Source organism: Heptranchias perlo, chromosome 2 (genome assembly GCF_035084215.1).
Source record: "Heptranchias perlo isolate sHepPer1 chromosome 2, sHepPer1.hap1, whole genome shotgun sequence".
In the NCBI taxonomy this organism is placed as follows: Eukaryota; Metazoa; Chordata; class Chondrichthyes; order Hexanchiformes; family Hexanchidae; genus Heptranchias; species Heptranchias perlo.
The window spans coordinates 136,271,030-136,286,157 of NC_090326.1; the positions used below are offsets into that span (position 1 = coordinate 136,271,030).

At 40.2% G+C, this 15,128-nt stretch overlaps 1 protein-coding gene across 11 annotated transcripts in view; it reads left to right on the forward strand.

The window, feature by feature from the left end:
• The window catches only part of svila (supervillin a), a 203,224-nt gene that overhangs the window by 71,649 nt on the left and 116,447 nt on the right, over positions 1-15,128 (forward strand). For 9 of the 11 annotated variants that reach the window (XM_068007306.1, XM_068007311.1, XM_068007323.1 and 6 more), the window contains exon 7: positions 2,882-2,965. The exons of the other annotated variants lie outside the window; for them this stretch is intronic. In XM_068007306.1, the coding sequence (XP_067863407.1) occupies positions 2,882-2,965 (84 nt within the window). The remainder of the gene's footprint in view (positions 1-2,881; positions 2,966-15,128) is intronic. 11 annotated transcript variants of the gene reach the window in all.

The following is a 15,128-nucleotide window of genomic DNA, read 5'->3' on the forward strand; positions in this document are numbered from 1 at the left end:
TTTTGTGTGTGTGTGTTCCCTCATTGTCCAACAGTACCAAAATACCCTAATGACACCTGGCAATAATTGTACCCATGTGCTCATGATCTTGGTGTAGCAAATCATGTGTGTTCCTTTGTTCTACCACATTTTACGCTGCTGTTCTCGACTGGGTGCAGCCATCCATAATGGTGCTTAATTCTTTCACAGGTACAGGTTATATTGAGATTTTGTTTAGACATTCTACCTCATGTGTAGGTTTATCTCAACATTTTTTGTTTTGTTTATATCACTTGTTATGTACCCATCCCATCCTCAGGTCTTATAAAGGTATATTTGATAGTTCAGATGATAAATGCTGATCAATAATTTATTTAAAATAAAAACAGAAAAGGCTGGTAACACTCAGCAGGTTAGGCAGCATCTATGCAAAGAGGAGGGTAGGGTTAACGTGTCAGGTGTTGTGACCCTTTGTCAGAACCCTACCTTCCTCTCTCCACAGATGCTGCCTGATTTGCTGAGTGTTTCCAGCCTTTTCTGTTTTTATTTCAGATTTCCAGCATCTGCAGTGTCTTGCTTTTTGAATAATTTTATTTATATTATTTTCTAACCCAAAATTGCATTTGTTCAGCTTCCCATATTGGTTCCATTGACTTTTTGGACTTTCTACTTGTCCCTCTCCCTGGAGAAAATTTGCAGGAAACAGATCAACATTTGAGAGAGGGAGGGTTGGAAAATGAATTTCTCAAAGGAGTGGTGTAAACCCTTTTTAGAAGAAAGCATACTTATTCCTCCTCTCCCTATCTCTTTTGCCTCTCTTTTGCCCCCCTGCCCAACTTTGTGATTTTTAAAAAAATGTGGTCTAAGATAGTTCTCCATTAAACCAGCTTTCTTCTAATTCGTAGCACAGGCTCCCTGGGAAAACTGGGTCAGATGTGAGTGGAACTGCTCAACCACAGTTGCTTCCCACATTAAATATGGTGAATCTGGCAGAGTAGCAGGAGTGCTGCATAAAATTATTGCCAGGTCTTTGAAGAATCCTAATTGTGATTCTTCTGCTGTTAATACCAAATTAAGATATTTTGAGGGTTTAAGACTATTGTATAGTTTCATGATCAGAATTTTGGCTGTCTGTATACTCAGCCATGCTGAGTAGCTACCTGACTTCCTATATCATAGCTGCTAGAAATGTTTACATAATGCATAGGTACCCCCAACCAAGTATAGCTGTAACATTTTCACCTGCATGTGCAGAATACAGTCCAGTCAGGTACCAACCAGTTGAATTATTTTAGTTTAATTATTAATGGAGAGTTGCTCTTACACTGTAAGAGAGTTGCTCTTACACTGTAAGAGAGTTGCTCTTACAGTGTAAGAATAAGGTTTATATTTTTTTAAATTAAGTGTAAAATATATACATATTAGAAGAATAGCACACCAGTAGGAATGGTGTTAAACTGTATGTGTACATAGCACAGGAGAAAGTCTTGATACAGTATGGGGAAAGCAGCTAAATATGGTTAACGTATGGATCCTTAAAGAGGCTGAACATGTGAATTTTTGGACTTTCTGCTTTGGGGGCTATACGTATAATATAAAATAAGGGCATTTACAGAGTCAAGATTGCTCTGTTCTAGGTGAGTAAAGTACCAGTTTGCATCTTGTTATAAATGCAGTATGCAGTACTCCCCCACCCCCCCCCAACATTTTAATACTTGTCCATCATTAGTACTGATTTGTTTAAATAAAGCTGGTTTAATGTAGGATTTGATCTTGACTTCAGGAAGGTTTTTTTCTTTATGAAGAAACTAGTTGCCTCAAAACTTTCCTCCTCCAGATGTTTTACTTTATATTATAAAGAACTTTCTGCATCTTATTGTTAGATCGCCCTCTCCTCCTGGAGTCTCCATGCATCTTTTCCACGGCCAATGGGAGAAGCAGATGATTAGGCCAGGCTAACTGGTGTGGAGGTGGTGTACCTGAGCAGCCTAGGATGGCTCCCAGTTTTCCCCTCTCATGGTGAAGCACCTGACCTCTAATTATGACCACGTGCCAATGAGAGTTGTACAACATTTAAAACACCAAAACACTTTGGCGAGTGCAGTGCATTGCATGTTTTGTAACAAGAAATTGTACAATGCAACCCATTTTAAGCTGCTGTTCTCTTTTGGGTGCAGCCATCCATAATGGCACTGAATATTTTCACAGGGACAGAATATATTTAAATTTCGTTTAAACATTCTTCCATGTGTAGGTTTAGCTCTTTTTTTGTTGTGTTGTCTAACCAAAAGAATGTAAACAAAAGTGCCCCAGTGCAAACCAGTTACGTCCATCTCAGAGCCTTGGCAGGCTGATGGTAGATGCCGATCAGTAATTTGTTTAAACAATTTTCTAACCCAAAATTCATTTCAACGTAAAACTGTGGTTTAAATAATATCCAAAAATGTCTATTAACTTTCGATGTATAATTGGCTTCTGATGTCCGTGGTTTGTTAGGTAACTCAGTATTTGGTGGCTCATTTGCAGGTTGCATGCACATGCGTGGATCGGTTCAGGCAGCAGTGATAGCCATAGTCACTTAGCCTGCTTCACTATGTCACACATGAAAAATGACAACTTGGGTGAGGTGCCAGAGGGCCACAGGTGCCTACAGCAAGCGTACAAAACTTTAGGAGAGGAAAGGAGATTATTGGCAGGGTTGGATAAAAAAGCCACAGATACCATTATATATTTGTCATATACTTCTGTAACAGAAGAACCCTGTGTCAGTTGTGTGCTTACAGCAACTATTTTGTGCAAGTTAAAAATATCTAAAATAAAAACTTGTCGGAAAGAGGCACCTATAGGTGTGAAATTCTGGCAGCCAATTGATTCTAGCTGTCTCTGCTATACTTCCATATAGCAATGCAATGAAAGTAAAGAGTGAATGGTTTCTACAGAGAGATTCCAATGGCGAGACACCTTCTCTCATCAACTGGCCTTCCAGGTACTGTGGAATGTGACACTTTTTTGTAATTTTCAGATCTTTCCTAATGACACATTTTAACCATTGATATAAACATTGCTCATCAGATCATTGTGTGTTCCCAGTGTTGACCAGCATTTTATGTTGATTTAACATCTTTCCTAGTGGAAAGATCTATCTGGGAACTTCACATACTAAACCCATTGTTCATTTTCATGTATCTCCATAATTGATTTGTTGGGTTTTGGGTGTGCATGACTAATCCTTACTTGAAACTCAGACAGCACAAAAATGTGGTTCGCTTCCCAGTCACATTTTAATCATTCATCAAAAGCCCTCCTTTGCCATGTTTTTTGTGATTATTGCTGTAAAATCCATAGTGCTCTTCGGTTGCCAGCAGAAACCAAGGAGTTGGTCATATGATGGATGGAGGAGCAGCTCAATCGATAGTTTAATAGGCTTTCACTAAACTTTAAAATGCAAATCTAGAATTGATGCTCGATTTGTTTTTCAACACTATATTTAGATGTAAACAATGGAATTGGCCTGATTACTGTTAACTAATCTAAGGTTAGTATAGGGACACGGATTACTTCATAGAGATAGAAAAGACAAACTGGGAGAGGTATGGCCTTTTATGTGAAAGAGAATTCGATTAAAACTGATATGGATCTGGTCCAGGTGTGGATAAGCTGGAAACCCTTTGGATAAGGCTGAGAGATGTGGTGGGAAGGGAAATAATTCTAGGCATCTGCTGTACACCACCAGGTCAGGAGGAAAGATTGGATCAAGGACATTGTCATCATATAAAGAAAATGGATACAGTAACAGATGCTAGGGGTAGTTTCAATTTACCAGATGGATATTGAGAAATCTATAAAGAATGCAGCAGGAATGAACACAATCCTAGACACAATATTAGATAGTTAAATGAAATAATTAGTCAAGGATACCACTTGAGCAGGGGTGCTATTGGACCTGATATTAAGTTCCAACCAGGAGATGGTAAAACATGCTATACCCCTTCATATTTCCTCTCTCACTGTGTTCCAATATTTCACACTCCTCCTCCTTAACTACAATGTCTGCATTGTCCCCCTCTTTTGTGAAGACAGACGCAAAGTATTCATTAAGAACCATGTTCAAAAATTTGAGCTAAAATATAAAATGAGATTAGGATATCAGGAGATATTAAAAGAAATGTCAAGCATTTCTATAAATATATTGCAGCAAGCAGGTTATAAAGGAAATGGTGGAGCCATTGAAAGATCCCAAAGGTGACATGATATCAAGTGACCAAGGATAGCAGATATACTAAATTAAATTATACTTCCCAGTGCAAAAGACAAATTTCAGGGAAGGGTGGTGGGGATAGAGAAAATACTAAAGGATTTAGAAATTTCAGATAAGGCAGTCCTGGTGGGCTAACAACTAAAGATAAGGTATCAGACTCAATGGACTTCATACAATAGCATTTAAAGAAGTGGTTAGCAAAATCAGTTGCTTCTTTGTTGCTATCTTTAGGGAATCATTAGAAACAGAAGTAGTGCCCAAGGATTGGAAAGTAGCTAACATAACACCAATCTTTAAAAAGAAGCATAGGGATCATTCAAGAAGCTACAGACCAGTGTGCCTAACATCCAATGTGGATAAAGCATTAGAAGACTTGCTGACGGGTTAATGAAATATCTAGATAGGTATGCCATGGAAGAAGATTTTATAATATATAATATAATATAGATTTATAGGAGGGAAATGTTGTCTAACAAATTTAGTGGAGTTATTTGAGGAAATGACAGACCACTTATGATATATTTAGATTTCATTAAGGCTCTAATATCATGTGGCACGCAATTCAGTTAACAAGGTAGGAAAGCAAGTTTCTTAGGTGGATTGAAAATTGATCAAACCAAGGAAAACAAAGAGTGGAATTGCATTGATATGTCAAGGGGTCACTGGAGGTATCACAGGTATCTATGCTGGGGCCAGTTCTGTTTCCAGTGTATTTAAATGATTTGGATCTAGAGACAGAGACAAAGTTACCTGCTGATGACTTCACTTTTTTGGGTTGGGCGGAGTGGGGGGTTCAAACAATAGCATCAGTCAAACCAAATACATAGCAATCTGGGTAGGTTGGGATGTTAGGCTGATGAATTGCACTTGGCACTTAATGTGGACAAATGTAAGCTAATGATATTAGAGAAGGGAAAGTAAACAGTGAGAATATAAATGAAGTGGCTGTCGGCTGCAAGACATGACACAGGAGAGGAATGTGGGTGTATTGGTTGATAACTCACGTAAAGCAGCAGCACAGTATATGGCAGCAGTGAAGAAAGCTGAACTCCATCCTCTGGATATCCAGAAGGATACAGCACACATCTTAAGAGGTGATAACAACCACAACTTGCATTTATATAGTGCCTTTAACGTAGTAAAACGTCCCAAGGCACGTCACAAGAGTGTTATCAAACAAAATTTGACACGTAAGCCTCATAAGGAGCTATTAGGAGAGGTGACCAAAAGCTTGTTCAAAGAGGTAGGTTTTAAGGACCATCTTAAAGGAGGAGAGAGAGAGGTGAAGAGGTTTAGGGAGGGAATTCCACTTGGCGGCAGGTTGCGTGTTGTGCGTGTGTCCCACCTTGGAGAGGTGGAACACTTCGTTAATGATGAACTAATTTCATTGAAAGAGCTGCTGGCCGGGTTTTCTAGGGCTCGGCCCCCTGACCCCTCAAGGAAGCTTTTAGCCACCCCATGTGCCAATCGTGGCCTCTCTTCACTGCCTCGATCAGCGACACTCCCACCACCACCACGAACCATGTTTGGATCTCGAGCCAGCTACCGGACTTTGCTGCCCCCCCCACCCACCCCACACCAAGCTCCATTCTCGAACCTACTACCAAACCTTGCCCCCCTCCCCCACAGGCTCCGATGTGGAGCCTGCTACTGAATGTGCCCTCACCTCCACCCCCCAACCAAGCTCTGATCTGGAGCCTGCTACCGGACTTTGCTATCCACCCCCCAACAAAGCTCCAATCTGGAGCCTATTGCTGGACTTTGCCTCCCAGCCCCCAATCTCGAGCCCTTTGCCGGGTTCTGACTCCCTACACCCACCCTGCTAGGCTCCAATCGTGAGCCTCTTGCCTGGCACTGACCCTACCTGCTTCCGCCAAGCCCCGATCTCTCCCGATTGCCAGGGACCATCCCCGGCTGCCAGGCAGGAAATGGAGAAAGAAAATGTTAATGGGCTTTCCGGGTTTCAGATGCACTACCGCACTCCCTCGCACTCTCCCCGCCTCCCCATAAATATCAGGGCCAATGAGTCTGTACCAGGCACTGGTATGACCACACCTGGAGTACCGTGTACAATTATGGTCACCGTACTATAGCAAGAATGTCCAAGCATTGGAGGTGGGCAGAAAAGAGCAACCAAGCTGACACCTAGCATAAGGCATCTGAACTATGAGGAGAGGTTGAAAAGCCTAGGGTTGCTTTCTCTGGAGAAGAGACGGCTCAAAGGTAGATATTATTCAAATATTCACGATTCTTAAAATTGAACTGTGATAATGTGTATGAGATAGCTACACATTCTAAAACCTGGGCACAAGGGAGAAGGTGCACAGACAGTTTTGATTCAACCGACTTCTGTGGAACAACAGCCCAGGAAGACAGTGGGCCAGATAGTTTGAAAAAATTTAAAGGAGAACTGGATAGATATTTGAGAGAGTAGACAATTGAAAGGTATTAAGATTTTAGGACAGATAGACTGAAGAGGGTATTTTAACCCCCCGCCTGGTGGGAATGGTGTGGGCAGGGGATTAAGATGGTGGGAATGGGGCTTGCACCGCGTTCCCAACCCCCGCCATCTTAACTTACCTGAAATCAGTCACTGGAAGGCCACTCGGCCCAGAGGAGTAAGGGCTTAATTCAAATGGCGAAGTTTCGTCCCGATGCTCACGTCATTTTGACTGCGGACCAACTAAGGGCTATACAGTCTCGTAGCCGCCAACAAAAGCTGCCGGCAAGCAGCATCCCAGCCACAGGATGCCCAGGTAAGTATTTCTTTTTATTTTGCAAAGATTCCTTGTGGATCAGGAGAAACTGGAGCGTTACATTGGGCCTCCTCTGCCCATAGCTATCCCCTCCATCTCTCCCTGATCGTGAACTTTATTGATTTATCCCACCCAGCGGGACCATTTCTGTGGGTTTCTGGCAGCAGCCAGTGTTGACGTCACCCCCGTTGGTTTCAGGCAGAAGTCAGCATCAGGGAATTCAAATGAGGCCCAGTAGTTCATATTTCCTGGGTGTCTCGTTCTGGGGGGGCTTGGTAGATCACTTCGGCCCTCACGTCCCCGATTCCCACCCCGAGTTCAAAATCAGGGCTACAATCTCTTCTGGTCCTGTACCTACTCATGCTCCTATTTTCAACTGCCACCAGTTAAACATGCTACATATATTGCACAGTTGACTTTTCAGCATCTCACACTATTAACAGTGTGATTATTTCCCTCAATGTAGAACTGTTCATTCATTGTGTGATTTTAGATTTACATGTTTGAAGTGACTACTTTGATTATTGGCACAATTAAGAAAATTGAGCTGTAGTTATGATATGTTGAACCTCTTAGTACATATGTAAAGTAGGCATGCGTAAAACTTGGAATAAATCTGCCTGAGTATATCATCACCTAAACCTTTTGTATATTTACATGCACACTTTTTCACTGAAAAATGAAAACCATCCAACCCACTGATAAAATATGTGCATATCAACACAGTAAATTTAAAAATTTAATTCACTCAACCATCCAATCAAGAAAAAAGACTCGAGGACAGTGTCCTGTTGACCTCCTTACCATACTCTGGTGCTCTTGCTCCCCTTTGTGTATGTGTGTAAGCTCAATCGTTCTATTTCTGGCATTGTCAGCAATAGTCCTGACTTTGCACTTGCAGAGGACAAAGATCTCAGCTGCTTAATAGATGCCCTGGTGTTCTTCAGTAATGTTTTTTTTCTCTTACAGAAGCCATTAAAAGTGTTTAAACTTGTTTCTCCACAATATTTCAATCTCAGTCATTTGAGCAGTTCTGAGGCGTTTATTTTCAGTATTGGTTAGTCAGGGCCCTGCTGTCTCGAGCAGATTCGTGCTGATCAGATTGTCTTCTGCTCTGGTTTATGCTAACAGTTAATTGAGATCTGCATTAAATGCCATGGATCCTTACCAGTTACCAACACCCATGGTATTTGCTTTGTTTGTTCATTGACACCTGGACAATAAAACCTGCTCCAAACTGAAATCAAAATATTCATCTTAAACATCTAGTTCACTGGTAGTTCTCCAAACTAGAATGGCCTCCTTCACTCCCCTATGCAGTGTTAGCCATATTTCACAATGGCTCCAAAAGCCACCAAGTTATTGGGGTCCTCTAAGGCTGACATTCTCTACCATTTTCGACCATAAGACTGCTCAGCTTTAAATAATGTTGCTCTTTAATAGTCCAATACCAGAACAAAGAAAGTGACAAACATCGATGCAGGACAGCAATCTAATGTACAGGTGGCCAGCCAGTTACTGATCAAGGTTCTGATTTGGATCTTGTTGTACAAAATTTCACAAGATCCCCACAAGCAGGATTAGCAAAAGTTGACTTTACCAAAACATCTGACAACACAACTCCCATAAACACAGAGAAGTTGTTAATTGAGGAAGTTTCTCTCAGTCATCCTCAGGTGTGGTTTGGAGTCTCTATTCTTGGCCATCCAAAGTTGAAGTAGGTTGCAGGGTTTATACTGTTTGCTAAAGCAATCCCTCTTCCAATTTTGACATCTGTAGACATTACTAGCTTTTCACCTACACCTGCCAAAGCAGTTTATCTATCGGCTTTATGTAAGTCAGTTGTGAAGGTTCTTCAAATCAAGTCCCAACTGCATATATGCAGGATCTAACCTTCATAAGTTGTAGACACTTCTAGGTATAGACTACTTTAGGACAGTGTTGTCCAATAGAAATTTCTGTCTAGCTACAGGGTATGGCTATGGTGACACCGTTTTAGCCACATGCACTCGTTTTAATAGAAAATGCGTTGCACACACTCGCACAATACAGGTAAATATGCTTCATGTGTAGATTTACTTAAAAAAACATCTACCACCATTCAGTAACCAAGGAAGTAAAGCACTCACAATGATCAAGAAACACCCACACAGTATGCTTTTCATCTTACACTTCACCAATAAATGCACAAAAAGGTTAAAGTGCCTTGTAAATATGAGTATTGCGATCACATGTTCAAAGACGGTGTCCATTACTTTCTTTATTAATCAGAAATGCAATTAGTCACATCTGAATTCCCAATTAGCCACATGAGGCTAGTGGCTAATGTATTGATCAACACTGCTTTAGGACCATGTCACTTTAATCCTTCTGGCTTGTACTAGGAGGCAGTAATGAGAAGGCACAAATAGGTAATCACAAAGAATTAAAGCAGAGTTTAGAAAAAAAAATTCCACCAAAGGTGGTTAGGATGTGGAATTCTCTGCCATAATAAATTATACGAGGAGCAAACAAGAGAATGGAATTAGACTAGGTGGCTTGTGGAGGAAAATACTAGATGGGTCGGATGGCTTGTTTCTGTGCTTGTAACATCTATGGTTCCATCATTTTCATAAGTCATGAGAAAAAATACTATGACAATAAAGCTTTCGTGCACAATGTTCCCTGAGAGAGATTTAATAATTGCAGTTTGATTGGGTAGTAGTTCACTTCTTAGAGTGGACCTGGTATTGCGGCAAATATATTGACTAGACTGTGCTTGCAGCTTATGCTTCCATCTTCTCAACTCCAAATGCTTCCATTGCAGGTTGGCACAAGTAGCTGCCTGTAGTCTGCACGTAAGAGTGTTAAACTTCAAGAAGTTTGGCTAGCTGTGTTGCTCAAGAAAGATACTGTGACAGATTCCTCCCCCCCCCCCCTCCCCCACACACTTCCAGGCCAGTCTATGCAATAATTTCTCTTTCTTAGAACAGTAAACCAACCCATCACCAAGCAGAGATTGGTGAATTGAATGCATCTCTTTGCATACCTAGCTCCTCGGGAACTCCAAAAATTAAATCTCATTCTGCTTCTGTTATGGCTACTTCGTGGAATCAATATTTAGAGCTTTTCCTCAACTCTACAGGGAAAACTTAGAGTAACATAAGTGCTTTTCTGAGCATTACTGTCTTGATCTTGTAGTTTGAGCACTTAGACATGGCTGTGCCCCAAACCTGTTTTAATATTTAAGAGTTCGCTCATTCAATTTTCTGGAATCCTTTGATATAATCTATTATATTTTACTACCTCATTCAATCTTCATTCCTCCTATAGTAGGTCTGATAACAGGTGGCCAAACAGCATTGACTCTTCTGACTTGCCACATTATGCAACTTGCAGTGTGTGGCCTGTTCAAAGCATTTGAAGCTGGTTCATGAAGATTTGAAATGCTTTGAAGTGGTCCTGGAAAAAAAGATTGTGCTGCTCAGTGTTCCACACACCACATTCAAAGCATAGTCAGCCCAGCTCTGAAAATTGTATGTGGAAAATGGTCTATGAACCGTGCCACTTTAAAAGCACTGAGTCATATTCTGTGACCGTCTTCGTCCCCACAAGTAATCTTCCATCTCAAGCAACTTTATGATCTCATATGGGGTTATTGGGCATTCAATCTTATGGCAACCTTCTGAAACAAATATGGCATGGTTTTACTACATGAGTAAAGGCAGTCTCTCACCACTAACATCTGTAGATTCCCAATTTCCCATATCCTACAGATTGTTTACTAAGTTCACTCTTGAGGAGAAATTGGCATTTCTCTCAATTCCAAGTTGGCTAGCTTGAGGGGAAAAGTTGTTTTTCCAACCTGCTGTAGCTGAGTGGCTGCTAACCTGTCATTTTCTGCAACTAGCACCTGGGCTAGATGAAGGACAAGATTCAACTGAGCCTCCAGTTGATGGCATGGCTCTGGAGATCAGCATAATTTCTTTAGTGGGTACTCTGTTAACACCTGCTCTCAGTGTACAATGCTAAGTGGAGAAGGTTTATCTTCTGGTTCCAAGGTATCCCTTTCAGCTCCTTGAATTGTAACATCCTAGCTGTTTTGCCATCCTTCCTCCTTCAGTTTATCGCTCAGTTTATTAATGTTACATGTCACATTACAGCTTATTATAACATTAATGCCATTGCCTGAATTTAAGTGTCTTTTGTCTGAAGAAATTACATGGCCCAAGTTTCATCAGCCACCAGATTCATCCTTTGGATAGGTAATATGAGTTTGTAGAGTCTTCATTTTCCATGTAGAAAACAAAGTACATGTAGCATTCTAGGTAATTTGTTAACAAAGCCTTAAGCGAGACCGTTACTGAGTCACTTGTGGCAACTTGCGTCGTAGAACGTATTTGGGATGGTGAACCAAAGGCTACTTATATTGTGACCGCTCTGGAGCCAACATACAATAGGGGTCTCTCAACTCCAATCTGCAAAACAAACTCTGTATATTACTTGACTGCTTGAAATTTTTAGGAGCTCCTGTGCTCCAAACTGACCTCAAGCATTTTGGTCTCATTTATATTTGGAGGATGAATGAGCAGCGTTTGGCTGCAGACCAGGGAGAGAGTAAATTCTCCCTCATTCTCTTTGATTTATCGTTCCCTCTACTGCTCTAATGAAGATTTGAATTTTCTCATTTCCATATCAGCTTGACTCTTGTACCGTCTCTGTTAAGAGAACTGAAGAGAATGTCAAAAACAAAGCCTCAACATAGTGTAGGCTTGGGTGAGACCCTGTAGATTAAAAGAAAAAACTTTAATTGGCAATATCCTGTAAATTCCCAATTTGGTTCACTGCCTGTTTATGCAGCATGAACTGCATTCCAATGAGTGTGAAGACTCTGTTGACAGTAAGGAATCTAACTTTTCCAGTGTGGAAAAATCAGGCGGAGGTTATATTAATATAACTGAAAAATGTAACACACTAACTTTTTTATAATAATGTTAAATTAGCGCTATTACTTCTACCTGATTGATTGATTAATATTTTTTATTCATTTAACACCTTTGTAATGTGTAGAACCATAAATCAAGGTTATGTAAATGTTTCCATTTTAAAAACTGCAGTTTATTACAGGAAAATGGTATTTACTCAATGTTTGGAAATGTCCTGTGAAAATCCTAATTGGAAATTTAACTATTACAAGGAAAATTCCAGACATTAGTAAAGTAAATATTCAGAACAGTGGCAGATTGCACATGGCAGACTTGTCAAAAAAGTAAAAGCCCATAGGATCCAAGGGAAAGTGGCAAGTTGGATTGAAATAGCTACGAGAAAAGATTGGATAGGCTGGGTTTGTTTTCTTTGGAACAAAGGAGGCTGAGGGGAGATTTAATTGAGGTATGTAAAATTAGGACAGGACTAGATAACGTGGATTGGAAAGGACCTATTTCCCTTAGCAGAGGGATCAGTGACCAGGGGCATAGATTTAAAGTAATTGGTAGAAAGATTAGCGGGGAGCTGAGGAGAAATTTTTTCACCCAGAGGGTGGTGGGGGTCTGGAAGTCACTGCCTGAAAGGGTGGTAGGGGCAGAAACCCTCAACTCATTTAAAAAGTACTTGTGTGTGCACTTGAAGTGCCGAAACCTACAGGGCAACGAACCAAATGCTGGAAAGGGGGATTAAGCTAGATAGCTCTTTTTTTGGCCGGCACGGACACGATGGGCCGAATGACCACCTTCTGTGCGGTAACTTTCTATGATTCTATGAACAGTTATTTGACACTGCACATCCCTCATGATTTGCTTCACAAAAAGGGATACAATAGAATACTTAAAGCAAATGCATGGGTAAATGTTTTAAATACAAGTAGTGTGACAGCAATGTAGAAAATAATGAAGGTCAAAAACCAAGTCCACTTTGTGTCACTTGTATAATCTGAGTTAATTGACTAACATAATGACCTGTAATTATTTACAATGAATATTTCAGCAGAAATTTGATTAAACTCAAGAGGCTTGATTATCAGACACCACCCCTGGTGCTAAACCTTTCTACAAGCCGAGCCTCATGCCAAATTCTGGAAGAAATCTGCACTTTGAGACCAAGACTGTGCTGCCTGGTCTTATTCCAAACAAATTTACAACACCAAGTTATAGTCCAACAAATTTATTTTAAATTCCACAAATTTGTTGGACTGTAACTTGGTGTTGTAAATTTGTTTACAATTGTCAACCCCAGTCCATCACCGGCATCTCCACATCATGGTCTTATTCCAATATTTCTTTCTCTCTCTTTCTTCATTTGCAATGCTGTGTACAATACTCCCCAGCAAATTTTTAAATGTTTGAAATCGGAAAAAAAACATTGACCATTTTTGGAGTGTCTAAATAAAAACTTTGCTTTGCCTCTGGTGGGTCCAAGTGCATTTCTGTGTACTTTGGCATTTCTCTCACTTTGCAGTAATGCATATTTCATGGGACATGTTTCTCAGTACAGTGAATTCAGTATATTTTTGGATCTTTCCAGCCTCCTTTTTGTTACAGTGTCAACACAATTTTCATCTGTCCGCTTCTGACCACAGATTCCAAGAGTTAAGAAGATTTAAATTGAAGTTCTCTTTCCAAACTAACTTTTCCTCTGTTAGGCTGCATTGTTTTATTTTTTTGGCTGTATTTCTATATATTTTTTTCAATGCGCTTGTCGTCACCACTTGTTCTCTATTACCCTTGCTTGCAGTTTCCTTCTGTTTTGGATTTCAAAAGTTTTGCTTTTTTTTGTCCATGCCGTCATTTTTTTTGTCAGTTGAATTTAAGATCAACGTTTTTTTACCTGTCCCTGTTTTTCCGTTTCTGCTCAAGGTTATTTTTTTCCACAGCTTTGCTCTTACTGCTCCTGTTTCCCATGCATTTTTTGAAGTTTCTGTAAAAACTAGCATGTGGATTGGGACCTTGCTTTCAGATATTCACCATCAGGCTTTGTTTTGTTTTTGCCTCAGTCTCTGTTTTTCTTTTCTTCCAGCACCATGCAATACACTGTGGTGGTCTCCTCACAGGCTGCTACATCAAGCACAAACCACATTGCTCATCAGACAAACCTTTCAAGAGTCTAGCAGAATCCTCAATGTACATCCCAAAGATGATAGGAACTTTTTTTTTTATTAGGCCAGGGAGGTACATTAAGACCTTTAGTAAATGTAACGAGATCCTGACTTGAAAATTGAATGATTTCCTTCCATTCTTGCCCGATTTTATTTAAACTCCACCAAAATTATCCTAGTATATCCCTTGTTATAATGAGAACTGATATTTAAGATTCATTTTTCTGTTGAGGATGACCACAGTCAGTGCTTTGTGTTCATAGCTTTGACTCACCTGACCTCTGAGTGGTAAAGGGCACCAATGCCTAGTTTAGCAGCCTGGTGCTGTTACTACTGAGATAGAAAGAAAACAGAGAATGCTGGAATCTAAAATAAAAACAGAAAATGCTAGAAATGCATAGGAGGTGAATCAGCCATCTAAGATATAAAGCCTTCAACCATGGAAAAAAGGGAAAGTACTTGGGTGTTCAGCCAGAGCTTTCCTTTTGCTTAAGCAATTTGCTGCTAATAATGGGCAATATTTTTAAACAATATGTTGAGATTCAATATTGTTCGAGTATCTTCTCAATATAATTAGTGTGCCCATGTTATGAAGGATTAATAAGGTTCAGCTATTAAAATACGGGTATTTTACTTAAATTCTGACAATACTGAGTGTACCCTAGAAGCCTGAAGGTACAGGGTTTGTTAGTGGATGCAATCCCTTTACTGCCCAGAGTCCTCTTTTCTCTTCTTCCCCTCCACCCTAACCCCACCAAAGACACTAAGCAATATACAACAGCGATCTTAAAGCTTTCGTGTTTACTCTTCTGCAGTTATTGCACACATTGAAGCTCCCTGATTTCTTTGCTCTAAGTAATTGAAGTAATGAAAACTGAATATTACAGAACTTTATGTTGGCAAATTGAGACTTGACATTGGATGGTTTTTAGCCTCCACATATAGATCATCAGTTTCTTTAAAATTTCAAATTGGACAGAACTAAAATTTGTTCAAATAAGATGATGATTGGACAGCCTAACCTCTTAATGGAGAGCTGGCTCTCTACGATCCCTCTGTGTGTTTA